Source organism: Strix aluco, chromosome 4, assembly GCF_031877795.1.
Source record: "Strix aluco isolate bStrAlu1 chromosome 4, bStrAlu1.hap1, whole genome shotgun sequence".
Taxonomy (NCBI): domain Eukaryota; kingdom Metazoa; phylum Chordata; class Aves; order Strigiformes; family Strigidae; genus Strix; species Strix aluco.
Genome location: NC_133934.1, coordinates 112,066,001 through 112,093,304, shown reverse-complemented (window position 1 = coordinate 112,093,304; position 27,304 = coordinate 112,066,001). Strand labels below are relative to the sequence as shown.

The 27,304-nt window shown below is 36.9% G+C and overlaps 1 protein-coding gene across 2 annotated transcripts in view; it reads left to right on the top strand.

Moving 5' to 3' along the window:
• Window positions 1–27,300, top strand: part of EML5 (EMAP like 5) — a 123,658-nt gene extending 96,358 nt beyond the window's left edge. The window contains exons 31-43 of one of the 2 annotated variants that reach the window (XM_074824897.1): window positions 14–112; window positions 2,177–2,197; window positions 5,080–5,253; window positions 6,701–6,909; window positions 8,932–9,089; window positions 11,404–11,518; window positions 11,995–12,183; window positions 12,387–12,559; window positions 13,816–13,978; window positions 14,829–14,932; window positions 17,195–17,348; window positions 18,138–18,238; window positions 18,539–27,300. In XM_074824897.1, the coding sequence (XP_074680998.1) occupies window positions 14–112; window positions 2,177–2,197; window positions 5,080–5,253; window positions 6,701–6,909; window positions 8,932–9,089; window positions 11,404–11,518; window positions 11,995–12,183; window positions 12,387–12,559; window positions 13,816–13,978; window positions 14,829–14,932; window positions 17,195–17,348; window positions 18,138–18,238; window positions 18,539–18,575 (1,697 nt within the window). In that variant the 3' untranslated portion in view covers window positions 18,576–27,300. The remainder of the gene's footprint in view (window positions 1–13; window positions 113–2,176; window positions 2,198–5,079; window positions 5,254–6,700; window positions 6,910–8,931; window positions 9,090–11,403; window positions 11,519–11,994; window positions 12,184–12,386; window positions 12,560–13,815; window positions 13,979–14,828; window positions 14,933–17,194; window positions 17,349–18,137; window positions 18,239–18,538) is intronic. The other variant, XM_074824898.1, reaches the window with a different exon arrangement.
• Window positions 27,301–27,304: the final 4 nt, after the last annotated feature.

Genomic DNA, 27,304 nt, shown 5'->3' with positions numbered 1-27,304 from the left:
ACTTTTTTTTTAGGCTCTCAGTCTTTTTACCAGGAACACAATGATGATATCTTGTGCCTCACCGTAAATCAACACCCCAAGTTTACCAACATAGTGGCAACTGGCCAAGTAGGTATGTTTGTATTTTTGTAAAAAGAAATTGACATAAAAGCATGCAATTAGGGCCTTGTGAGTTCATGATAAATCACAAAAATACTTGATTATGCTATCTCCGTTTGTATGAGTGTTACTCAGTTACCTGTCCTCTTTATATGTTTCTTTGGGTGTAATTTAATAAAGTTGAACAAAAAATATTGAGGCATTAAAGAAGATTAAGCTTATCTTTTGTTTGGAGTGTTATCAAAAATATTTTTTTAAGAAATGTTAAGCCCCATGAAATTAGTCTGGTTTTACTTAATTATCAGCTTGTTCTAGGCCTTCCAAAGAGCCATAGCCCTTCCAAAGACGCTTAATTGAACTATCCTTCATTTCTATATGGACTAAACCTAGAATTCTTAAAATAGATGTCACTTTACGTAGGTTTTATCCCATCAGGCAGATTTATAATACCTACGTGGTGTTTTGGTAATACATAGTTGTAATATTCTAGGCAGAACCAAAACCTTAATGGTGTTTCTCTACAGATAAACCTAGATTTAGGGGGAAAATATGTATGTGTCATAGCAACATTAAAACTGATCTATGAACTAACCACATTAAAAAAAAGAAAAAGAAAAAAAGCCCACTGTGCATCTGCATAGCTGCACTAATACTGGTGTTTCTAGATTTTGCAGAATAGTGTAATTTTTGTAGTCCTACAACTCAATTTCTGTTTTCATACCTTCAGTTGTTTCTCAGCGGATTCAAAACCACATTGTTTTTCTTAGAGCATAGAATACAAAAGAACCCCTTAGTTTATTTTAGCCAGAATAGCTTTTTTTTTTCCTGTAGCTTTTTATTAGATGTTTCATCTAAAGATGGTCAGTCTGTCAGTTACCTGCTTCCATCTTTTGGCTTTTTAGGTGCATGTCTTACTCAATTTGACTTATTGATAGTAGTAACTACTTAACTTAAAAATCTTTATTTCTTGGTGAGTTTCTTACCTCACATTGATTTAAAGAAATCATTAATGGAAATTATCTATCAGCCAATGGAAAAAGTTACCAGCTGATTTTTGCCTATGGTTTGATTGCAAAGAACATTTGCAGGAATTACAGACCTTTTATTGTCTTTAGGAATTTGCTTTTTCAGTGTATTTCTTAATCTGGCCCTTTTTGCCTTTCCATATGATAGAATATACAGGAAGAACGTAGGCATAATGTGAAAATTTGTTCTTTGCATGGATTTTCTTCAGTGTTTGTCTTACCCAAGAAGAAACACAGGACCCTTAATGCTTTTTTATTTCATAATAATTTCTACATCAACTAGCAGTAAAATAATTTTGACTGCTTTGTAATGTGGATTAAGGCATACAAATCAGGAGCCAATTGCACCTAAAAATTAAACTACAAAACATGCTTTTTAGATTTTTATCTAAATTTATTTTTAGATTTTGAAGAGATGTTAAGGAGTGCATACTCCATGAAGAACATACTTAACTGCTACTACTTTTCCTCTTGATATGACTGGCACAAACATAACTTTACCATCCTGATTTAAATCTTCAAAAGATTTACAGAAACATTATTTCAGGTATTTTTAAACTGTAATGCAGAGTCTCGGTAATACTTCCCAGTACCTGAACCTTCATAATTGTGACTTTTTTTTTAATGCTCCTATAGAATAACATTGGGTGTATTTGCCACTTGTCAAGATCAGACTCAAACATTACTTCTTAGCAGAATAGCAATCAGCATTTTTTTTTCACTTGATTTGTTAAAATATCAGTAACACGTAAAATATGCTTTTTATTTAATTTGGCAGAGAGAGACCTAACATACACCAAAACTAGACTTCTGTGTTGTAACTCAAAATGGAAATCAAAATATATTCATTCTATGAATTTTTATTTCTGATGTGACCGCCTTTTACCAGTAACTGTTCATCTTTAACACTAAAAGCAGTATTGGTACTGCTGCATTGCAAAGAGATGACATCAAGGTGTGTGTGAAGAAATGACACTAAATGTGGCGTATATTTTCTTTAGCACTTATCTTATTTCTGGTCTAATTATTTTTCTGCTGCTTTTCCATTACAGGAGACTCAGCAGATATGTCAGGTAAGGGAAATAAAATTTTGACATCTTCAGGTGTAGTTAGCCTATCTAGTAGCCATCTACAGCTTTATAGAGCAGTAAGTGATGTGAATTAATTTTTAGTTTATTAAAACCCTGTATCAGTCATATTACTGTCAGCACTGAATATAAACCACAACAGCTCAGCAAATTGTAAATATAGAAGCAATTAAAATATTAGAACACACTTAAAAACTACTTTTGTCATAGCATACTCCCTCCTTGCTGCCCAGTGATTAGCGAATCTAATACATACTGTTACTGGTAGCATTCCTATGTACGCTTGCAGGTCTTATAGACATGTTGGGGCTGACAATTAACATCTGTTTTAGACACTCAATTGCGTATAATTTTAAATATGCATTTCTAAAGTAAATTCCATTGAGGAGGCCTAGGTGACTGAGTGAAAAAAAAAAAAAAAAAATCACCTTTCACATTTATGTATGATTGTCATGCAGTTATTACCACTGATCCAAAATGCTTGTTATGCTGTCAGTTTATTTTTTTTCTGTATCATTTTGGGTCTTTGACAGTTTGACAGTCTTGACTGAGCTATTTTTTATTAATATGTTGTTTTTTCAACTGCAATCTTAAAAATTCATCACCATCATGTGTGAATGAGTTCATTGTGGAGCGGCCATAATTGTCTTGTGACACATCTTCAGAGATGCATAAATGTGTGTTCATGTATACCTAGAAAGTATAATAATCTTCATGTGGATCTAAAGCTTGTTCTGTGAAGAACAAATGTACAATGGCATTTTTAATGTGTGTTGACTTCTTCTAAATATGCCAAATTGTGCTTGCTCTAAGGATGGGAGGAAGAATGTAGGTACATTTTCCCACACTTCTAAACTGTATAAAAGAAACAGTGATGATATGGTTGTTTATATGAAAGAACATCTCTACTCCTGCATATAATGCCTGGAGACTTTCCCTCTCTCACGTGCCTTCTTCCTACTGCAAGTTTAGTTTGAGCTTGTGCATATTACTAAATTCTATTGTTGCTGCCTGCAACCAGCGCTGTTACTTTTTTCTTCTTCATGGAACCACCATTAGTCTGGAATCCAAGCTGCTGCCTGCCTTCATTAGAAGGTTGCGTAGTTTCACTTAAACTTTCTAGATGGCTACTTGGCACATTTTTTACCAACAGCTTTTGCTTTTCTAGTTCCAATATTCTGTTGTCCACAGTGATGCAGGGTTTCTTGAAGCAGTAATGTTTGTTATAGGCTGGAATGGCAAATTAAGTTTCATAATGACTTGGTATAGATTTGCTTCATCTTACTGAAGATATTTTTTGTCCTGCCAGCCGATGGTAGCTTTATCTAACTTCTCCCAGAAGGAGATGACACCTTAGAAAATCTCTCTTGTGAGAGCAGATGTTGAACAGCTGGAGTACTCCACAATCAGGACGCAATGTCAGGACAGAGACTCTGAGAAGAACACCATCAAGTAGGAGGACTTAAGAGTCCAAGTTCTCTGTCCTGCAAATCTTGCTCTGAAAGTTGTTGTCAGTTCTTATTCATGAAATTCAGGTGAAAGTTTCTGTCTGCCAGTTTTTTTATAGGTTATAGAGCAGATGCATGGGTCAAGGGCAATTCAGAATTTTACCAAGGGCAATATTGTAGAGAAAAAAATACTTCAGAGCCATAATAAAGCTTTCCTTCCCCTCAGCTTCCCATAAGGACAGCAAGGAGTTTGCTGAAAATATTGAGACATGCAAGTTGTTGCCAACCCTTGTCCTTTCTGTTTTAATGGAATGTCTATACTATGCTGTAGTACCTCTCAAAAGGTAATGATAACAGTATGTTGGTGACATGAGAGGAAATTCAGAAGTGAAAGAGAAGAAATTAGGAAGGTTTTTCTAAAGACTGTTTTGGAACAGCTGTGGAATTGGACTCAAAAACTTAGTTTAATGTGGCTAAAATTTTACCTAGATCCTTGTGCCTACTGTTTCCCATCATATGTGTGCCTTTGAGGGACTAGATTTAGATGGGTAGAAACACAAAGCATGGAGCTGAACTAGAATTTAGTTTATGTGAATCTGGGTCTATGACAATGACTAGTTACCTCCAGACTCTACAGTCAGATTTACTAGAGATCAGAGATAACGAAGTTTGAGAGAGAACCTTACTGTCCTAGAAATGCCCTAAATGCTATTCAGAGACTGCAAACTACATGGATTGCAAGATCTTTGGAGAAGGCATTGCATTTGGAAAAAAACAAGCTGTCATCATAATAGAAATAATCACATACATTAGTAGCATGGAAAGACAGTTCTTACTGCAAAGAATTTGCAGTCTAAACGATGCAAACTAAATTAAATACCCTAAGTTCTTCTGCATCAGTAAGCAAGCTGATTATTCAGCTGATGCTCTCCTAAGAGAGCATGCATTTCAGACAGATGGCCACTTTCTAGAAAAGGAGATTTTGGCCTTGCACTGTAAACTAATTTCTCTGTAGCTATCAGTTGTCCAGACACTCCATGTAGAAATTACATTCTTGATGATCTACTTAATATTTATGAGGGGTTTTGAGTTTGCATGCTGAGCTAAGTTTTACTGGAAGAAAAACAGAAGAGAGCTTGCTTTCAGAGATTCTGCTTCAGAAGTCCAGTAACAGGTTAAGCAAAGTTTTCATCTCCAGTAGTGTGATGACACCAGCTTCTTAGTCCTGCTTAATGATCCTGTTTGCCATAAATTGGTTTCCAAGGGGAGGCCAAAATCTCCTTTCTTTTCTTTCTTTTTTTTTTCCATCTGACCAAAACAATTTTGTTTGTCTTATTAAAAAATATTAACTGCTTCAATAAGCAAATCATTAGACATTTTCAAAATGTATACTAATTACATATTTTTATATTTGTGTAGCTACAGCTCCTTCTATTCACGTGTGGGATGCAATGAACAAACAGACACTGTCAGTACTGCGGTGCTACCATTCAAAGGGTGTTTGCTCAGTCAGTTTCAGTGCCACTGGCAAACTGCTGCTCTCCATAGGGCTGGATCCCGAACATACCATTACCATTTGGAAGTGGCAGGAAGGTAGGAAAGCAATTGTTTTTGTCAAAAGTGTTTATATTGTTAGAGGTTTGTTGGCTTGAGTCAAGAGCAATTGCAGCATAAAAATACCAGCAGATTGAAAATTACTGCAATAAATGCTTTGCACTGTGCACTGAACAAGAACAGGTAAAATAAATGTACTTACCCCTTCTAGTAACTGCTAAATGTATCTCCTGTGGAACTGTTGGGTAAAGATCAAGATAGTTCACTGATTTCCCATTAGAATAATTAAATAAAATTGTAGTCTTCATTCTTTTTTTTTTTTTTTTTTTTTCCTCCCTAGTCATTTCTGCTGCTTGGTAAAAACTCTATAAAGTCTTTTTTGTTCCCAGAAGTTTTCTATTCTTCTCTGTTCTTATTCTTCTCTAAAGTCTGATTATTGCCTAGGTGGTTGTACTCCTAAAATTATCCCGCAAAAAATGCAGATTGCAGAAATGCGATGCCAGTACAGCTTCTCTGTGCAGCTCGGTAATTGGTGTCTTAAGCTATACTACATGTTTTCAGATTGGCTTTGATCTGAGTTCAGGATTTAGGCTAAAGCGATTTGGTCAGCTTCTTTCCTCATCTCCTTTCTGTCTGGCAAAGCCATGCCCAGATTATGAAACAGATTCTTCTAGTCTTAGGGGTTTATGTCCTCTCTCTTTGGAGATTTCCGTTGATCAACTAGTATCTCTCAGAAGTTTAAAGATCAGCTATGAAGTTATTAAAAAGTAATCCTTCACAGCTTGTCTGCTAGATCCCATGGAGCTGAATGCAATGCCAAATGTGTATTTATACAGTCTTGGGTAGTGTGAAAGATGTGTGGTAAAAGCCCATGTAGCAATTCACTGCTGTTTCAGTCAGAACGTGCCTGTGCTTATTCTTAAGAGCTGATAGAGTCATTCAACATGGCAGGTAAAGATCCAGATCGAGTAATCTTCATGTGGGTCAAAATGTCTGATTTTAACACATCTGAAGAGACTAGAAAAACATTACCTTTGAATCTAAGACCATATGTAACCAAGTCAGTTTCTGCATTTTCTGCAGAAGGAAGAAAGTTTTCTAACTTTGGACAAAATTTGCAGAGAAGTCATTCATGTCTCTTGTAATTTGTCCAGAGTTTGAGATTTTCAGAGGAGCCATAGGAATTTAAGATGAGATGGAAACTGACTTGCATCTGAGCTCCTAACTCTTTTATACTCCTGAGGAAATTGAAAATTATAAGTAGATGACACCTTCATTAGGTGCTATGCTTTGCTACTGGGTCTTATTAAATGATATTTTTTTATCTGCATCTTAATTTAGTTTTGATTTAGGAGTAGTTTGTGCTTTTCTTCCTGACCTGTGTGGCCTTGGATGAATCATCATTCTCCCATAATTTTTATATTTTCTTAAACTATAAATGTATATTTTTCTCAGCAAATTCAAAATGTCCTTTTCTTTCTGCTAGGTGCCAAAATTGCCAGCCGAGCTGGTCATAACCAGCGTATATTTGTAGCAGAATTCAGACCAGATTCAGATACTCAGTTTGTTTCTGTGGGAGTAAAACACGTGAGGTTCTGGACACTGGCTGGAAGAGCTCTTCTCAGTAAAAAAGGGCTGCTGAGCTCCATAGAAGATGCCCGAATGCAAACAATGCTATCTGTAGCTTTTGGAGCGGTACGTACCTCAACAAACTATTTTAGAATGCATACAAACAAAAATTTTTTGACTCTTCTTTTATTCAATTCAGTAAGCTTTTCTAACCTGATAATGTCAGTTGTTTTATTAAACTCAGTTTAGTGTTTCTAATACTTGCCCTTTAGTTAGAACTAATACCAGCTTTTTTTGGAACAGAAAAGAAAGAAGATTATGGATTTGTATGTTTTCAAAAGAAACAAACATAGGTGCTTCGGACTGATAATACACTGCTTGGTATTTAATCCAGGTAAAGCAAAGCTGACTCTAGACAGCAGGAACCAAACAGTAGAAATGAGGCTAATTTTATGTCTGCCTGGGGGTGATTGTGCTATAATCTGTATACATTACTCCTTCTGGTTGACATGAGAGCAGCATTGTGCTGGAACATTTGTTAACACTATGACTGTTAGACGACCACAGTAGAGTTTTGTTTTGCTTTGGGGTGGTTTTAGACAGGTGCAGGCCATGTTGCTAAGTTCCATGGCTTTGCTATTTCAGAAGTTGCTCTATGTGAGCAGCACTTACCTCTTCAGCTGAACAGATAGCCAGAGATTTCTTCCATGAAGTGGTGCTTCTCTTTTATTGTGTGTATTACTGTCCTGCTTGCTGATCTGCTTGTTGGGTCCAGACTGAATTTACACTATTGATGTTGATTTTTGAAACTGTAACTGGCCTCTGGTTTCACATTTCTTGAGACTCTCTTTTCCAGAGTGGTGTGTCTCTGATTTAAGAGAGAGTCCTACAAAGCAACAAGATATCCTCCAAATGATAACTGTTATAGAGATGCACAGCCCAGGCATTAGTATGGGGTTTGGGAAATCTCTGTGAACTTTCTTATGGAGGGATAGATTCTTAGTGTGAAAATCAGGCTGTATGCTGCATGTGCTGAAGTATGTCCTGGTATGAGGTTGTTTGAGGATGCAAAGCTTGCAGGGGTTTTGTAAAAAGCTGTGCAAATGGAATAAAGCCAAACCTGGTGTGTTCTGCATCCTTGCTGTAGGGAGTAGTGAGGATGCAAAGCTTGCAGGGGTTTTGTAAAAAGCTGTGCAAATGGAATAAAGCCAAACCTGGTGTGTTCTGCATGCTTGCTGTAGGGAGTAGTTCTGGGAGTGTTCTTCCTTGCCTCAGAAGGAGCTAGTTCAGGTGCTCCTAAACAGGAGTTGGAAACAGCCCAACAGTTATGCTGTGAGGATGATCAGAGGATCTGCTCCCAAGTTAATTTCCAGTCCTCTCTTATTTACTCATTTATTAGGGCACCTCCCCCCCCCCCCCCCCCCCTTAAAAAAAGGATGTATAACATCAACCAAGTTCAGTCAAGGAAAGTGTACTTGGCGAATCTGTATGTGCATACTGGTACTCTAAAATACTACACGTGATACTGAGTTTTAGGATTGTTCATCTAAGTTACTAAAACAGTTTTGCTCAAGAACCAGTTTCTGTTTTAAGTGTACCCTAATAAATTGCCCTTAAATTTGAGAGGTAATTAAATTTATTACCTTTCAAAAACAGGAAGCAGCAGTAAAGAAGAACAGGCAGCTTTTAGTTCTAAATTAAACCATTTTCTTCATAAACTAATGGTTACTGTAATCCAGTGAGTACTTTCACCTGACAACGACTGCAAGCATAATGTACATAACAAGGAGGGGCAAATTGCCTGTTCGTGTGAAATGTCAAAACTGTACTTGGTTTTCTACTTTTCTACCACAGTTTGCGCACCTGATAGGCTGAAAACAGATAACCATATGGCTGAAGCTTAAGTCATTGCATTTCTTCTTGCAGTGCAGAGCCTGTTAGCTACTAGAAAGCATGTTTCAGACAAGAATATAGTACCTCATTATTTTGTCCCTACAGGTTCTTATTATCCCTTCTACAATTTGCTCTTCTATAGGAGCAAATAAAAGCAATCTAGCCTAAATGCAAATGGTGATGATCTTTATTTCTGAATTTTTTCTTCCTGCCTTGCTTAGAATCAGATGATAAGTATATTTTTCCCCTTTTCAGAATAACTTGACATTTACAGGTACTATCAGTGGAGATGTTTGTGTTTGGAAAGATCATGTGTTGATACGAATTGTGGCCAAAGCTCACAATGGACCTGTTTTCACAATGTATACCACATTAAGAGATGGTTTGATCGTTACAGGAGGCAAAGAAAGGCCGTGAGTCGTCTTTTTTTCTTTTTTCTGCATGTGCATGTATTGTTTTAAAATGGTTCATATTCATCCCATCTATCTCAACTAGGCAGTTGAGATGTCAAAGCTAGAAGTCATTTCCAGATCCCTGAGTAGGTGGTAGGAAAAAAAGTAGCTGCCACCTCCAAAGTGCAGGTAAGCCCACATGAGCTTCAAGTACCTATTTTTATCATTTTATATAAGAGAAAGCCTAGAGTCACTAGAATCCAGAACTGGGTACTTGCTTAAGTACCTAAAGTCAAGGGGGATGAATCAGACTCTAAATGCCGTACAAGTAGTTTTTCATAATTTTAACTTCGAGATAAGTCATCTTTCTAAAGCACACGTGTAAGCTTCTTTAGGTGTTTTATGATGACTTTACATTATTTTAGTCAAAAATAATAGTCAAGTGTAAAATAAAGTATGTGAACGTTTTATCAATTATATGACATTATCAATTATACTGCATTACATCAGTCAGGTAGTATTTCTCCAAATACACAATTATCAAAGAGATGATACAGTTCTCTGTCCTTAAGCTGAAAAGGGCTGAACTATTGTAATAAAAAGTAGCCTTGAAATCACCTTATGTTACTAGATGGTTCAATGGTATTTTTCACAGCAGTAATTATTTTTGAGAGAAGACAAAAATATTAGTTTGAAATACAGCTTTAAGCATTAAAAAGTTGCCTCATCCTTGGTGGGTTACTTCTTTTTCTGAAGTTGAACTGAGGTTTTAATCCAAGTAATTTGCACAATTGTGGTTAAATAAATGCATGCTAAATATTGTAACAGCATAATACACAGCTTCTTTTAAAGAAAGGATCTGTTTAGTTATGATGGCAGAGGCAAACTTCTCTCAAATCTAAGGTACAGCAACATCTTTTGTTTCTGGGGTCGTAAACAAAATATCTCTTCAAGCATTTTGATTTTTTTCTTAGTGCCTTGCTAATGATTAAAAAAAAAAAAGCTTTGGCTGTAATACAGTCCATATGATAGCATGATAGGGCCCCATTTTGCAGGACACAGGCCAACTTACTACCTTTTCCTTAAATACTCCTTAAAGATCCTGGTTGATATTCAGACCCAGCTGAAAACTTATTTATTCCTGTGCTTGAAATATTTTCTTCTAGTGTTTATAAAACATCACCATGATTTTATTTGGAGAATGTTCTATCACTTAGCTTCAGAGCCTCTTAATAATTAGTATTTGACCTGAAAGAAATAGTAATAAGTAACATTAAGAAACAATAATTCACCTCCTGTGGGAAAATGGAGTATTGAAAGTATACAAAACAAATTCTGCATTTAGGAAAATTGCATGTTTGCTTCTGCCTTGGCATTCTTAATTGCAGTTCACCAGCCTCTTTTGATAAAATCTTTTTGCTGAGTATGAGGGCCAATCATATGTCAGAACAGCGCTATTGGGAAGCAAAGAATATTGCATTGCAAGAACGAGTGATTTGTAATTCATTACAGTTCTTTTAGTAATAATAGTACAAAAGCAGTAATTGTGACTAAGCTTTCTGGAGTTCTTGGTCAGGGTTCATTTAGTAATCAAAGTTGTAACACTGGCAGCTCAATACTGTGGAACATTTTATTTTCTGTTGGGGGAGATTCTTTTCTCTTTGAAGACAGATGAAACATGTCACAGCTGAAAAGATTTATAACTTTCCTTAGACATTATCTCCTTTTTAGAAACTTTTTTCATTTTAATGTGTTCTTTACTGAAATACTAGTTCTCTTGAAAGTGGGTGGGAAATACTCAGTGCTTTCATGATTAATACATATTAGTTGGGTATCTTCTGCAGTTAGCATTGTGTGATTTTTTTATCCTGTGTCTTTGTCATTCATTTCACAGCAGTGAAAATAGTGAAATTTTCACAAAAGTGAAAATCTTTTGTCATTTATTTCACAGTAGTAAAATAACATCTCTTTCCCATTTCCCTCATCTACATTTTGATAATCTCTACCTGTCTTAATAATAAGATGGCAGTTTGTTCACACACTGTTCACACAGACAGATTCCCTCACAGCTACAAATTCAGACTAAGCTTAGCACTGACCATCTTTCAACTTGTCTGTAAAGTAATGTAATGAGGACTTTGAATCAGTATTTCTTGCTTAGCTTGGAGGTTCAGCATATTAACATCACCTGTTCAGTAAAAACAACTGGAATCTTTAATGATTTAAAACATACTAAAATGCCTAGTTTACATGACATTAAGTAATACAGTTCTTTCATACTTTAATTGTTTTTTGTGCCAGCCATTATACTCATATCTTCCTGATTTCTTCATAGTTCAAAGGAAGGAGGAGCAGTTAAGCTATGGGATCAAGAACTGAAACGATGTCGTGCCTTCAGACTAGAGACAGGACAAATGACGGACTGTGTTAGATCTGTTTGTAGAGGCAAGGTAAAGAAAACATCATGCCTTTAAAATAAAGGCTATAATTTGTGGATTGATCTATAGCATTAAATATACGATACATTGCTTCCTCTTATAATTAGTACTTGATTAAAGGTTGAGCTAGAAGATGTCTACAATTGATTTTACAGCAGAAAAAAAAAACTGCTTCAGAAGATCTTAGTCTTACTTAGGATAGTATTTTGTATAGATTTTATTAAAGATTCACTAAGGATTTATTTTCTGTTTCCTTTTCTTTTCCCACTTCAAATATCTGGCTTACAAGCAATAACTCAACTAGCATCATGATTTATATACAGCTTTGTACTTTAATAAATCGTAGAGGAGTTTAAAAAATAAATTATCTTTGATTATTTGATTTCAGCAAACCTTGACAGAACTATAGCTGTGGATTATATCTTTATTATTGTTCATCACAAGTAGTTACTGTATTATATCAGATAATTCTTTCACTGTTGTTCAAGGGGAAAATTCTCGTTGGGACAAGAAATGCTGAAATAATCGAAGTTGGAGAGAAAAATGCTGCATGTAACATTCTAATTAATGGTCATATGGATGGACCAATCTGGGGCCTAGCAACGCATCCTTCCAGAGACTTTTTCCTTTCTGCTGCAGAAGATGGCACAGTAAGACTCTGGGATATTGCTGAAAAGGTAGGTGTTGGGGAATAGTGGTTGTTTAAGGAGAAAAAAAAAATAAAAATCCTAGACTTGTGGTGGTGTTGAGGACCTGAAACTTGTTTTTTAATGTATTCTGAAAATAATCCATCTGGTAGAGACAAACTGTTGGCATAAGGTACTTTTGAAATGTAAACAAATAGAAACATTTACTTTTCTGGGTTTTTATTTCTTCACAGAAGATGCTGAACAAAGTCAGCTTAGGACACGCAGCTCGTACTGTTTGTTACAGCCCAGAAGGCGATATGGTAGCTATTGGCATGAAAAATGGAGAATTTATTATCTTGCTTGTGACCTCTCTAAAAATTTGGGGGAAAAAAAGGGACAGAAGATCAGCGATTCAAGATATCAGGTCAGAAAATATAATGCCTTTGTAGCAGTATTCTAGAAATCTGTATTATTTTGATTTTACATTCAGAGGAGCATTGCAATGATATTTCAGAGCACTGGAATCAATGAGTGAATTGTGGAGTTTGTGTGAGTACTCTGATACCAGGAATAAAAAGGAAGGAGGAGGTACATGAAGATAACATACAGCAATCAGTCAAAAACCAGGCAGTACCATAGGGGGAGTGTCAGATGGTATTTCCAAGGATTAGTTAAAAGTGAAGGGGAAGTAAATGGACAATAGGAAGAGACCATCCTAATCAGGGGGCAGATGAGAAGGTCTGAAAAGGAGCAGGGTGAGATGATGTGTAGGAGGTAAAATGAGATCAGAAGTTTACAGATGAAGACTGGATTGTGGGAGACAATGGAAATGCCTGTCTGACAGTTTGTTCTTTGTTGTGTTTTGTTAGAAAGGAGTTAGCAGAAGTAAAATTTTGCTTCTATTTCCTGAGTGGAGGACAAGACTGTGCCTTCTGTCAGATAAACTGGTCATGATAACTAAGGGAAGCTTCTGGAGAATGAAGTGGGATGAATGGGAGAAATAGGATCAAACAGGGACCTTGCTGCAGGAAGGCAGGAGAGCCCTGCTAGCAGTTAGGGCATTGCTGGAATCAGAAAGCTGTCCCAAGGTATGTCTAGAATAGAAAGAAAGAAACTTCCCTATTAACACAAAAGGGGCTGTGAGGAATTTGTTCAGCTCAGGAAGCTACTGAGTTGCAAGACTAGAAAGGAAAACTGGAGGAAAGAAACATACAAAGGCAAAGATACATTGGGCAGAGGACAGGTTTGATTTCACATCGTTTTATTCAGTACATTTCACTTAGAAGGTCTGGCTTTTCCTAATTTACAGCATTTATTTTTTCTAGTTTGTAGCCTTGTAAGTATAGTGTTAGGCAGTCGAAGTCATCAGGGGTGTGTCACAAAGTTGTTAGACCATTGAGATGGCAATGAGATCAGATAATGAAGAGAGTTATTCCAGAGATGCTCCCAGTTCACTTATATGTGACAGCTGTACCAAAATTATTGCCACCTTCTGCTGCATACGCATTCCCTGGAAATTTTGTTTCAAAAGTGACTTAGCAGACGAAATACTCTGCCTCTCTCTCTTTAGTTCTGAATGAACTGAAATGAAAATTTACCCATGCTACTCACAACTATCTCAACTACTAGAATCTGTTTTAAGTGCCAACCTGTGTTCATAAAACCCTTTTATCTGTTCAGGTTTAGCCCAGATTCTCGTTACTTAGCAGTCGGTTCCAGTGAGAATGCAGTGGATTTCTATGATCTGACTTTGGGTCCCACACTAAACCGAGTCAGCTACTGCAAAGATATCCCAAGTTTTGTGATTCAGATGGACTTCTCTGCAGATAGCTCTTATCTCCAGGTATCAGTCATTAACTGTTCAAGATACTGAATGGAAAACATACTCTTGACAGATACTCTGCAAGTATTCTCCTTTGACAACTACTAAATTTTGTAAAGAAATATTGTAGTAGTAAGTTACTGTCACTAGACTGTTACTTTGTTGTAGTGAGAAGTGGATGACAAAAATAGTTATCCTGGATATTAAATACAAGAAATAAGCATAGAAACCAGAAACAGATTTCAGAATCACTGTAATGTGTCTCACTGCCTTTTTACCTCTGTGATGCTGATGGACTATCTTAAGAAGAAGTACAGTCTATCATTCTGTAAGCCCCAGGGACCTGTGAATTCTTCATATCCCTGAGCAGAAGGGTAGCATTACACATAGTTTTAGTGCTAGCCTCTGTGGAGCAGCACCAAAATCATGGTGTTACAAATCCCAGCCACAGGGCTGAAGACGTTTCTTAAAATCAGAAAAAAGTAGGCATACTTTGCTTTCTATATTTTGTTCACATCTGAGAGGAGGAATAAGCTGCTCTCGCTGTCAAATCAACATCTACAGGCTGAGAGGAATAACTGCTTTGTGTCAGTTTTAAAGATACAAGTTTATTTTGAACACACTCAATAAATAGAATTAATATGTGCAGAATGTGAGATGTTTCAATTATTTTTTATTAATTAGGCATTTCTTGCTTTATACTTTTATAGATTATTGTGAATTTTCAGCTCATTGAGCTTTATCAATAGCTAAGTTAGTTATAGAGTAAAAGATAACTATCAAGAAAATGCTTTTCAAAGCCCTTTAGAATTATAGTTTAATCTTTTCAAACAAGTTCATGTATTCTGAATTCTCTGTGGTCATCTCAAAGGTCTCTACTGGGTCTTACAAAAGGCAAGTCTATGAAGTGCCTTCAGGAAAACAGCTTGTGGACCAGGCTGTGATTGACAGAATAACATGGGCTACTTGGACAAGGTAAATGATTCACACACACCTCTTAAAACACTTGTAACTTCCAGGAGAAGCACCTACTGTTTAAAAGCATATTTCATCCCTTTATTCAGTCAGGTATTTTCTTTTAATGCACTCATCTGCTCTGGCAACAGATCAGGTTAGTACAGTACAGCAAAAGACAGTACATAGCAGATTCCCTCAGTAGAACAAGAGCTGTTTGACCAGTGAGGACATCCGATAAAAACTGATCTCTCTAATGTGTGCCCTTATATTTGCTGTGTATATCTAGCTTCTGATCGATATATCTCTAGCACCCTCAGTAGTTTTTCGTTGCACTGTGCAAATTACTTGGAATACTGCACTATTTGCTTCAAAATAGTGATTTGGGGATAAGCGTACACGGAAAATTAAAACATCAAAACATGAAAAGACAATACAAGACTGTGATAGTTCAAGTTTTATTTGAAGTATTACACTAATGGTATCTGTATATTAATGTTGCTATTAACATTTACATATTAAAAGGTATACAAAAATACCTTAGTTACTATATTTCATTCAAAATAGACTTAGAAATTACATTAAGGATGATACCATATTTTATTTTTATTTTACATTTAAATAATTTATTTTATATTCTATGCAATCTCATTTCCTGTGCCTTAGTTCAGGCCCCTTTGCCTGCTTTCAATTATTGTCCTCTGATTAGCACCCTCAGACAAAAATTGAGAGTAAATACTTGAAAATTTTCCACATGGGAACCACTTTAAACAATAATAATCCTGACTATTTGCTGCAAGACATGACTGAAACTACGAGCTTTTCAGAGGGCTCTGAAAAACCATTTTGCTAGCTCTCTGTTTTCTGTTTGGGTAATTGTCTTGGTTTAAGCCTGGCCGGCAACTAAGCCCCACACAGCTGCTCGCTCACTCCCCCCCTGGTGGGATGGGAGAGAGAATGGGAAGGGTAGAAGTGAGAAAGCTTGTGGGTTGAGATAAACACAGTTTAATAAGTAAAGCAAAAGCTGTGCATGCAAGCAAAGCAAAACAAGGGATTCATTCACCACTTCCCATGGGCAGGCAGGTGCTCAGCCATCTCCAGGAAAGCCGGGCACCATCACACGTAACGGTTACTTGGGAAGACAAACACCATCACTCTGAACATCCACCCCCTTCCTTCTTCTTCCCCCAGCTTTTTATGCTGAGCATGACACCACATGGTCTGGGATATCCCTCTGGTCGGTTGGGGTCAGCTGTCCCGGCTGTGTCCCCTCCCAACCCCTTGTGCACCCCCAGCCTCCTCACTGGTGGGATGAGAAGCAGAAAAGGCCTTGACTCTGTCAGCACTGCTCAGCAAGAACTAAAACATCTTTGTGTATCAGCACTGTTTTCAGCACAAATCCAGAACATAGCCCCATACCAGCTACTATGAAGAAAATTAACCCAGTCAAAACCAGCACATTTTTGTCACCTCTTTGATGTGAAAACGAAAAAAACCTGTGCTTTCTGACCAAATTCAGTATGTCTGAAGTAAATTGTTCCTTTTTGAATGTATTGTGCTGTGCTCTGATTTGGGGGGGAAAAATCACAAAAAATTTCCCAAATCACTCACCTATTAACAAATTATAAAATGCTTGTTTCTGTGCATTCTTGGAAGTATGCATATAGATTGTAAGCAGAGCTGAATAAAAAGCAACTTTTCACAGGGCTTTGCAAAGGAAATTTTCTATAAATATCTGGTTTGGAATCTTAAGATAATTATGTTTTCTGTTTAGGACAATCTCTCTCTTGCTCTCTGTTTATAATGAAGAATCTTCACTGGACTCAAGGAAACTTCTCATCTGATTGATATGAAAATGTTACAGAATCAAGAAAACTTAGTTATAAAGAGAATATACAGATTTTTATTTTCCAAAAACTGAAACTTATTCATGTAATGCTTATGCTATGACATTCTATTTTTAATTCTCTCTCTCTTTTTTTTTTTTTTTTTTTGGCAAATACCTCACTGGACAATAGTAGTAGTATTGATTTCACCTCTGCTTCTTAGTGTTGTCATGGGCCACATTATTTTGGGAATCACTGAATCAGTTTCAGAAGCAATTATGGAATGATACAAAAATTAATTACAGAGTAAAGCCTCTACAAGATGTGTATGTGTAAGAATAAAATGTAAAAATCACATTTTTGTAAAGCCAGTTACAATGTGAGAACTGCTTACTATTTCGTTACTCTATTGTTTTTGCTGGAGTTTTCAAAAGAATCTCTTGCTCTTCTGTTTCAGTGTTCTGGGGGATGAAGTAATTGGAATCTGGTCCAGGCACGCTGAAAAAGCTGATGTAAACTGTGCCTGTGTCTCTCACTCGGGAATCAATCTTGTAACAGGCGATGATTTTGGCATGGTGAAACTGTTTGACTTTCCATGTCCTGAAAAATTTGTAAGAACTTATTTTTGCATTGTTACAAGAAGAAGTACTGTTGATATTGTGGTCTTGTATTGTTTCTCTGGAGGATGTATGATGGAGATATTTCCTTCTTTAAATTTGTAGCTTTTTAATGCATCTATGTAACTTGGGTTCTGTAGTCTCATAAGCATGCTTCTCCTCAAAGTTTTCCTAGCATTTTGTGCAATAGCTCTTGCTATTAGCTCTTGTAGATGTTGATATTGTCTGCCTGTCTGCATTAATAGTGCCTTTATACTGAAGATCTCAAAGCCCTTAGTTTTGTTTATCTATGTCTCCAGTCTCCATTTGACAGATGAGAAAGACAGCTGGTAATTTTAGTCTCATCTGTGTATTTCCATAGATGAAGAGTTTACAGATTCTTTGCTAACTAGCACTGTTAACTTTCAGGATTTGAGATTGCACAGTGTAAACGGCTTACACACTTGTAATGAAAATAATTTTTTCAGTGTTAGGAATTTGACACAAAATTCAGAGATTAATCATGTGACAAGATAAATTTCATTTTATTGTGTTAGCTTGAGCATTGTTCCAGTTTGGAGGTGTTGTCTCATTTGGTGACAATGTAATCTGCATTGCAGCTTAATAGTAGTTCTCCTTCAGGAGATCTTCCACGTTTGAAAACCTGTATAACATTCTGAATGATATAAATAACGTGAAGCAATAAAAAGGTAGATAAAAACATGCATGCCTTGTTTGATTTAAGAGGACACAGAGTATTTAGACTCTCTCATTTTATTGTTGTGTTTTTTTTTTTTTTTTCAGGCAAAACACAAACGATTTTTAGGTCACTCTGCCCACTTAACTAATATTCGATTTACAAGTGGAGATAGATATGTGGTCAGTGCTGGAGGGGATGACTGCAGGTATGTATCCTTTCCATTATTGTCAAAAAGTACACAGCAGTGGGCACAGACAGTCCATAACAGTGTAAAGCTCAAGTTCAGAGTCTTCATCTTTTTATCTGTGCACTTGCGGTTTTTTTTTTTGTATATAAAGAAATGGGTATTTGCCACAAAATAAATAGCAGTTAAGATCTAGTAAATTAAAATGTTTATGTCTGTATTCAGAGCATCATACTTTTAACTGTATTAGTCATTTCTTTTTAACAGTGTTGTTAAACAGGTCTTTTATACCTCATATTTAATATCGTTTTGAAAACACAGCTTATTTGTTTGGAAATGTGTGCATATGCCTCATTGAGAGAGACATGGAGACTTGCAAGGAGGACACTGCATGAAGTACCAGGCATGAAATTCCCAGGATTACAATGTGACATTCTACTATGCCCTGCATGCGTAAGAAGTGGTGCTGATCCAAGACACAGAGCAATCGTGTCTCTGAAAGACAAGTATCTAGAGTTTGTCAGAAGGATGGATTGTAACAAATATGGTGAGGCCGTTAGATTGATTTCAGTATCGGATAATCCGGGTTTGTATTTCACTCACTGCCAGATGTTGAAAATGAAATACGTAGATAAAAGGAAAAAGGGAATTGTTAATCAATGTACAGTTTCACAGTAAGATCCTGGGGCTTTAATCAAGAGATGTTATTTCTGACCTAGTGCTGTACATTGATCTATTTTCAGCATGAATGTTTCTTCTTTAAGTTTTGGAGTCTGAATATCATAAAAAAAAAAAAAGAGTATTCCATATTTTATTACTGAAAGAAACCATATATTAACTCTTAAATATATAGTATTTTAATAAATGTTTAATTATGATAATGGAAATGATATTTTTATGACTGGTAAAAAGGAAACATCATCTGGTGAAGCAGAAAATAATAGAGCTGATTCCTTTAGGACTTAAATATTTCTGTGTTTAGAGGCCTGGGTCACAGTCATGTCTGGTGAAAGCCGTTGGATATGCATGATCTTCATGGCTAATTTAGTGTTTTTGTTGCACTTAAACATTAAATTAGTTCTGTGAGCAGAAATAATTTGCTCACTTTGCGAGTGCCTTGCCCACAACCTAAAAGTCTAACTCCAATTTTTGCCTTGTGAATAAAAGTATTCTCAGTGGAAGAGAGATTATTGCTGTGTCGCTTGACTGAGCTGTTAGCCTCTGTGCTGGAAATGTGGACTAGGGTGAGGGTTTTATAGTCTTCATAATAGATAAAGCTTGGGATGTCACCAGTTGCAAAAATAGAATTTCATAGCAATATGAATTGATTTTATTTTCTCAGCATCATAGGGGGGATTCAGAGAGAATATAAACTTTCCAGACATTGTATTTTATACATTTGAACTTTTTAACAGAGTTAGGACTAGCAGGGAGAGGTCTCTACTCAGATTTCTCTCACGATTGTAAAAAAATGTCCAATCATATGCTTCTTTAAATGGATCTGCTGTCACCTCTAGCATAAGTGCATTTATTCTATCCTGCAACATAACTGAGACTCTAAATTGAAAAAAACATTTCAGTGATAATGAAAACCTGAACAAAGCTGTGTTTTGGGTTTAAGTGAGGAAGATTTCATCAGCTGTTTGTCTAAATCATGTCATAGAGATACATTACAGACTGAACCTGTTTCTTAATCTGTGCAGTTGATTTTCATGCAACATAGAAGGGAACAGAAGTTGCTAATTATCAGCACTGCTCTCTTAATGACATTCTGCTGTGGATGTAAAGCTCTCTTTCTCTGTGTAAGCCAGCACTGCTTTAACAATGGCGTCTGTTTTGGTCAGTCAGTAGGCTTTGATATTATTCACCTCTTGCATTCTTTTACGCCAGATAAAAGTAAAAGATAAATAAATGTCATCTCTTCTTGTAAGCATCTTGTGTGCATGGTGGTTATAGGAGGAATGGGTGGGCGTACATATAGAAGAGAAGGGAGAGAAAAGTTAATGAGCCAGACTTCCATGCTCTCCTAGGTCCAAAAATGCTCGTTATGTGCTATACAAAGCTATAGTTACCCAACAGTCTTAGATAATATACTTTATATATCAAGCTATAACAAATACTTATTTTACAGAAGTTGTTTATCATGTTTCTTGGCATGAATGGTTCTCAGCAAAGTCTTGCCAGTCATGCAGCTGTTATTCTACAGGAGCAAAAGCTCTGTAGATTTGGTCATGAGTGTACAGGGAGACCTTGCCACTAACATTTTTGACTTTAGGGGAATTGCATATCAGAATTGAGATTAGACCTGATCTGTCTCATAACCTTGTTGCCTGCCTGTCTGTTTTATATGAAAATTAATATCTGTCATTTAAATCTTATCTATGCCAGAGAAGTCAGTTGCAGTATGCTATTCTGTAGCTGAGATTCTATCCCTTATTAAACACATCTGTGCAGGACATCTTGTCTTGAAGTAAGATTTGTCCTGCCTCTACTTTAAAGTTGCCTTTCATCAGTTCAAGTTAAGTGGCTGTTAAGAGCTCGCTCATAGTCTGTCCTACTCAGACTGCCAGATCAAAGTCCAAATTTTTCCCCTCAAAATCCTGGTCTTCCAGCCTTATGATCTTCTGCAGGCCTTCACCCAATGTGGGTAGGTGGGCTATCGAGAGGTTTCTTCCTTGGATCCCTGTCACTGGTCATGTCCTCTTCTCTCCTTCCCCCCACACTCTTCATTAATGCTGTGCCTCTCCACTGATCATTTGCCCATTGGTGCTTTTGCCCTGGGGCATCTCAAATGCCACACCAGCCCATGGCGAAGTACCGGTGAGAAGCTGAGGGCCAAATTGCAGCAGGGCTGCCCTTGGCAGTGCAAGGCTGATAACTGCAAGGTGAAAGTCTGAGCCTCCAGATCTCCCTGCTTCTTCACTCTCTTCCAAACCTCACCGCTACTGCAAAGGGATGGGATGAGAGCTGGAAGGTGAGGAGGAGCTCTTTAAAAACAAAACCACCAACCTTGTTCCTCCTATTGCAGCCAGTGTTGGTAGCTAGTACTTTCCTGGCAAACTGCTCAGTGGTTTGCCAGGTAAAAGGGGGTCAGCCAGCTGGGAATGGTCATGAATGTTGAGGAGAAGAGTGAGTAGAGCCTCAGTTGCAGCTTTCTTCCTGAGGACAATTTGGAGCATATTTTGTAGGACAAACTCTGATTCTCTGCTGAAGAGAAAAGCTGGCTCTAAGCATGGTTAAAGATAGCAGCTTTGTGGGTTTTTTGGTCTTTTTGTCTGTGATGGTGCTTGTTTCTGTGCCTCATCTGCTGTTTACATTAAATGCTACTGTAGTAACTTGCTAATTGCTGCCACCCCTGCTTGAAGCATGTGTATACAGGAACAGACTGCCTGTTTCGGTAGGCAGTGGGAGCTCACGACTGGTTGCTCAGCACAAAGTCAGAGAATGACATAACCCTGTAGGATACGTCAGGGCAGAAGCTGGAATGTGGAGACTAGTGACAGCCTTTTGTTTGGAAGCGTCAGAGAGCAGAAATGGGGGCAGGAGAGTTCTCTCTGAAGCTGGAGAAAGCCTTTTCGGTGATTATACAGCACCAAAGAGGAGACAAAAGTTCTTTGTACAATTTAATCACTCACAGTGGATGATTTTGTTCTCTAGCTTAATTGTCTTTCTAATTCTTTTTCTGGCTAGCAGCGAACATATCTTTGGGATCTTTAAAGTTAGCAATATTTTTTTTGTAATAAAAGAAATAAACTGGAGAACTGATTCAGGAAAAACAAAATGACATTTGACTTAAATAGCTTCCAAGGGCACATTTAGTTTAAGTGTGCTTAGGAAAAAGAGAATGAGAGAAGGAAAATCCAGCTCCTAGGAGCAAACAAAAATTAAAAATAAACACATTTAGAACTGCAAATTGCCATAGTGCAGGAACTGGGGAATACAGTTGAGATTAGGTCAGGGAGAACAAATTAGCCAAATGTATTAAATCATTTAGACTTGAAATCTTGATTGTTTTATTCTTCAGGAGGTAGTCATCATATATGACTGATCTTGAAAACGAAGGTGAGAGATGGTGTAAAACTAAAGATAAAATCATTTGAGAAAATCAGGGCTACGTTGTCACTTGTTGACAGCAGAAGGAAAGCGTGCATTCAGAGTAACTGCTGACTTTGCTCAATATCAGGGTTTCAATATTAACAAGATTTATTTCAGAATAAGTCTGATCTTCATACAACTTGTGTTAATACTGATCTGGAATTGTACCACCAGAAAGCAGACACATTGCAGACAAGTTATTTCCTGGATCTGGAAACTAAATCAAAATAAAGGACCAATACCAAGAGCAGGAGTTCGATGGCATTCACGGGTGGCTTAGTTTAAAGCTGTGATCCACTTCTCCCAGCTGCTGCCTACACCTCTCTACTTGACTTGCGAGTTTGCCAAGCAGGCAGTGTTCTTTCCAGACAAGCCCTGAGCAGCTGCCTGTGCAGCACCTTACCTGCTTCCTGGCTTGCACCCAGCAGTGTTCAAGTCTCCAGTTGCACATGGATTTCGCTCTAGACAGATGCACTGGAGCCCCTTTAGTGGGCTTGCTGTGCATGGTGCAGTAGTGTGCCAAGCAAAGGATCTTGGTTTCAAATGCAATTCTTAAATGGGCAAGGTGACATATTTCCCTATTTCATTATCAGTGTCACAGATGTGAGAAGCCTTAATCTTTAAAGATTTTTTTTTTTTTAAAAAATCCTATTAGCATAAGCTATATACAAATGTCATCAGTGTTTTGGACAAAGTGAATCATCCTGTAGACTCTACAGAAAGGGAAGTAAGATCGCAAGTCACAAAATAAATGGCCACGTCAGTGGTTTGAACATCACTAGCTGTATTGCATTTGCATACTTTTTTGTTCTCATGGTTTTGTCATGTTACCACACAATCTGCCCTGTTTACCTAAAGTTCATAGCACCATTTGGTTTTTGCTCATGTGGACAGTGAGCTTGCCAAAGCCTGCTGTGTGTTCTCTATACCAATCACTGTGGTGTGGTTAGACCAAGCCTTTGGTTGTCTCCAGCTTCTGCCCTTCAGTTAACTTTGACTTCAGACTTAAACCCTGCATATCTCATTTCAGAAGATAAAAATAGTTTTAGGTGTATAATATGCATAAAAGCCACAATAGTTTTTCTTGCCAAAATCATTCATAAGTAACTAAAAATTAGTAGGTGGGTTTGGTGGGGAGTTTTCTCCAGTCTGCTTGATGTTAGAACAGGTAACCACTCACCGTTCCCTTCTCAGATTACCAACAGCGTACCAGTCATAACCTTGATCTATTTTTTTGTTAACTGTTAAACCAGCAATCCACCCAATTCACTTTTTCTGTGGGGGAAAAAAAAAAAGGGAAAAAAAAAAAAAAGGCATGGAACATGTGTTCTCTTCTTTCTCCTAGTGTAAAACCAAACAACAAAAGTGTAAGGTCTGAGCATGGTGACAGTAGGCAATTCTGGTAATTTCCACTTCTTTTTGCAATTATGGAACATAGGATGGAATAAAACCAGTAAATATAAACCCTGAGAAAAGGAAGGAAAACAAAGGGAAACAGAGGAAGGAATGCTCAAATAGGCAAAGGCAAGACCAAAGAACCAAAACAGGGTGAGGGGCATGGGACGTAGGGAGTCATGTCACTTTCTAGCAAACATCTTCTTTCAAATGGGAAGTATTCAGTGGCTGATTGTGGAGTTTAAGGACCAGAGAGCACCAGAGTGCTCAAGGAAAGGCTGCAGGCAACTTCGTTCTCTCTGTTTTGGGGAAGATGCAGCTGCTCCCATTCGTTGCTCTTTCCACTCCCATACCTACAGCACAACTACTTAGTGCTGAATTAAGCAGCTAACACCAATGAACCACTGTTGCAGTGTATGTATGTTGGTAACAAAGAAAATACTGTAAATATTAAAATGCTATGTAGTACTGAGAGCTCGGGTAAAAGAGTTTAAGGATGTATTTTAAAACGCTACTCATCTTTTCCACATAAACCAAACATGAATTGTTTTAATAGGCCTCTTCTGATTTATCCATATTTTAGTTTCCTGTGCAACTGGGCTTAAATGCATTGTTTAAACAAAAAATATGAAACCAAAGAAATGCTATACTTTAGAAAACTCTTCATAACCAAGTTGTATCAATTACTGCCTATTTCTTTTCTATTGATACATCATTCACCAGTTCTTGGTTCTGTTCCCAGACATGTACAACATTTAAGATGACAGACATTAAAGCGACAGCCTGTTTGTTCTTCAAATTCAAATCATACGTGAGCTGAATTTTCCTTGCCTTAGGCCTCCAGACAAAGGTATAGCAAGTCAGGGAAGCTGAGTGTAATGTAGGCCTATGAATACATATGAGTAGAAATAAATTAGTAAAAAGTTCTTGATTTTATCCCATAATAAACCATCACAAAATAAGGAAATAATTAAGGTAAACTTTATGTAAAAAAAAAAAAAAAATCCAAACTCATTACAGGTGCTGTTTAGACTACTGAACTGGACTTCTTTACCTGTAGCAACTCTTTGGAAGAAGCATAAAATCTGTGCAGAAATAGCTGGACTGGTGCTTTTCCATCTGTTAAGAGGACTGCCTCACATGTCCCAAACTCAGCTGTATGTTCCTATTGCTTGGTCTGTCTGGGTTTCTCTTCCAAAAGCCAAAATACGAGTTTCCTGAGTTTCTGTTGATTGTTGTGGGATAATGTCAAGACCCTACAAAGTGATTTTGCCCTTAATAGTGCATATCTTGCTCAGTTTGGGCACAGATGTCATGTAAGAGCTTGTTTAAAACAAAAAAAAAAAACCAAACCCACCCCCAAACCAAAACCAACAAACCTCAAACTTTTTTTTTTTTAGAGGTATCCTGAAAATTATTTTCATGTTCATTCCAGTGATGTAAAGGTGTGTCTGATTCACACCATTCTACATTCTTAAAAAAAAGCTAGTTGTACCCATTTCACTATTAAGTGTGCCCAACATAATAGGTTTTAAACTAGAGGATTAACATCATTTGTGCTTCACCAGTTTTTCACACAATTAATTCTTTTTTCACAGGGGACAAATGGTATGTAACTGCAGCTCTCATAAAGCTAGTGCCAGCTTCAGCTGCTCTTGGGGGCTGAGGCAGGAGATGAGTGCTTAAGGAAAAAAAATGTAGATTATTGAAACAAGTATTGCATTGGTGGGTTTGGAAAAGGGAGGTAGGAGGGGTATTTTAGTTTCAGTTCTCTGCAGGATTATAAGCCTTTGGGGGTAGGGGGGTGTTTCATGTAATAGCCTCCAGTTATTCATTCATTAGCTTTTGCCATTACTATTCTTTTTTTTTTCCCCCACAGGAGCCCTTAAAGCAACTCCCCCCCCCCCAGCAGTGGCTGTGAGAGGTCAGCCAGCTTTAACCACAGCTTCACTGTTACTGTGGTGATTTGCAATACAAAGTGTTAATGTTGCTGAAAATGAATTTTCTGTTAACTTAGTTGCAAATTCTTGAGATTTGGGGGGGGCGGATCTTTCATGGTCAGATGAAATATAGGGTATTTATTCTTCCCAAGAAGCAAAGCAGTTAAATACCTTTTTCCAGCACATTACTTCAAGTCTGAGTATGTAGTGTCCAGCTATGGAGCTGTAAATGGTACTTCTGTAACTCCATGATTTTTTCAAACACCAATCACACCCAGGACATGCTCTATACTGTACTCTTTCGGAATTTAATAAATATACTTTCTAAAGAAACTCCAAGCATGAACACAGGCACAAATTGCATGGGGAAAAAAAAAAAAAAAAAAGGTTTTCTGTACTTCTGTGAAATGTTGGTGCTGTTGGGTAGTACTTTCCACATTTCTGGTCTGTTTTCCTTTACGTGCTACTACTTATCATTGTGTTGTGGTTTTAGGTGCAAAATGGCTCCTTTTTCTTTTTAAAGCAGTATCTGGTTACTTATGCTTTTTAGTTCAGTTACAGGTATACAGCATATTATATTAAGTAATGGAAAAGCTGCACTACTAATTTGTGAAAAAAGTTAATGCATTTTTAATGTAGATTTCATATAAGAATACACTCAAGACCACAAGGAACACTTAAAATAATGTAACAAAGTAAATGCATTAGAACCATTCCCTTTAAAAAATACACACACTTTAGTTTTGTGGCTTGGTCTGTTCACTTTATTTTTAGCAGAGAAAAAGCAGCAGCTTGCCTTATGCTAAACATTGTACAGTAGGTTGTAAAACATCAAAGCTGTTGAAATTGAGCAATGGAGGTAGTATTAGTTTTCTGCTGTGCTTACAAATTATCTCCTCATCCCACACTGAAAAGGAAAATGGCATCATGGTGGCAGCTATTTCTGAAAGGGACAGCTAATGAAGGCATTGGAAAATTCTATAGAAAAATAATGTAATTTGCAGTCTTTCATCTGGAAATCCATTTCAGCATTGCTCCTTATAATGCAAGAGCCTATCCTCTCCTCCTCCACTTCCCTGTCAGGTCACCTTAGGAAAATATTTTACTGTAGTTCTTTAAGCTTAAAAGCCAGTTGTCTGTTTAGATTTGTCGTGTTTCATTATGGAGTGTGTCAGATAATCCATGCCTCTTGCTTTAACAAAAAAAAAAAAAAAGAAAAAAGTATTTTAAACTAGTCCAAAGGTATGGTCGTGTATTACTGTAATAAGGACCATGGTTTTAAGTGTACTCCATTTTGGTTTCCACCACAAACATCTAATCCCTGTAACAATGTTGTATGTTTATTGAAAGTATATATATATATATATATATAAAAAAATTAAATGTCAGATTTTTGCATTAAGATTTTTTTAAATTTGAATATGAACTTTGAGTACTTTATTTCACAAAAAAAATGAAAAATACTTTCCTGGAGTGTTGAGTTTCAGAATTCAAGACTATATTTGTCAAATTTAAGTTTAAAAGATGTAGCTGACATTGTTTTCTGGTATCAAATGTAAATATTTGTAAAAAGAAATTCTTTTGTATATTTTTGTGAAAAATGTAGTTCCCCAGAAGATACAAAAGATTTAATAAAAAAGTGCATTTATGTTACTGG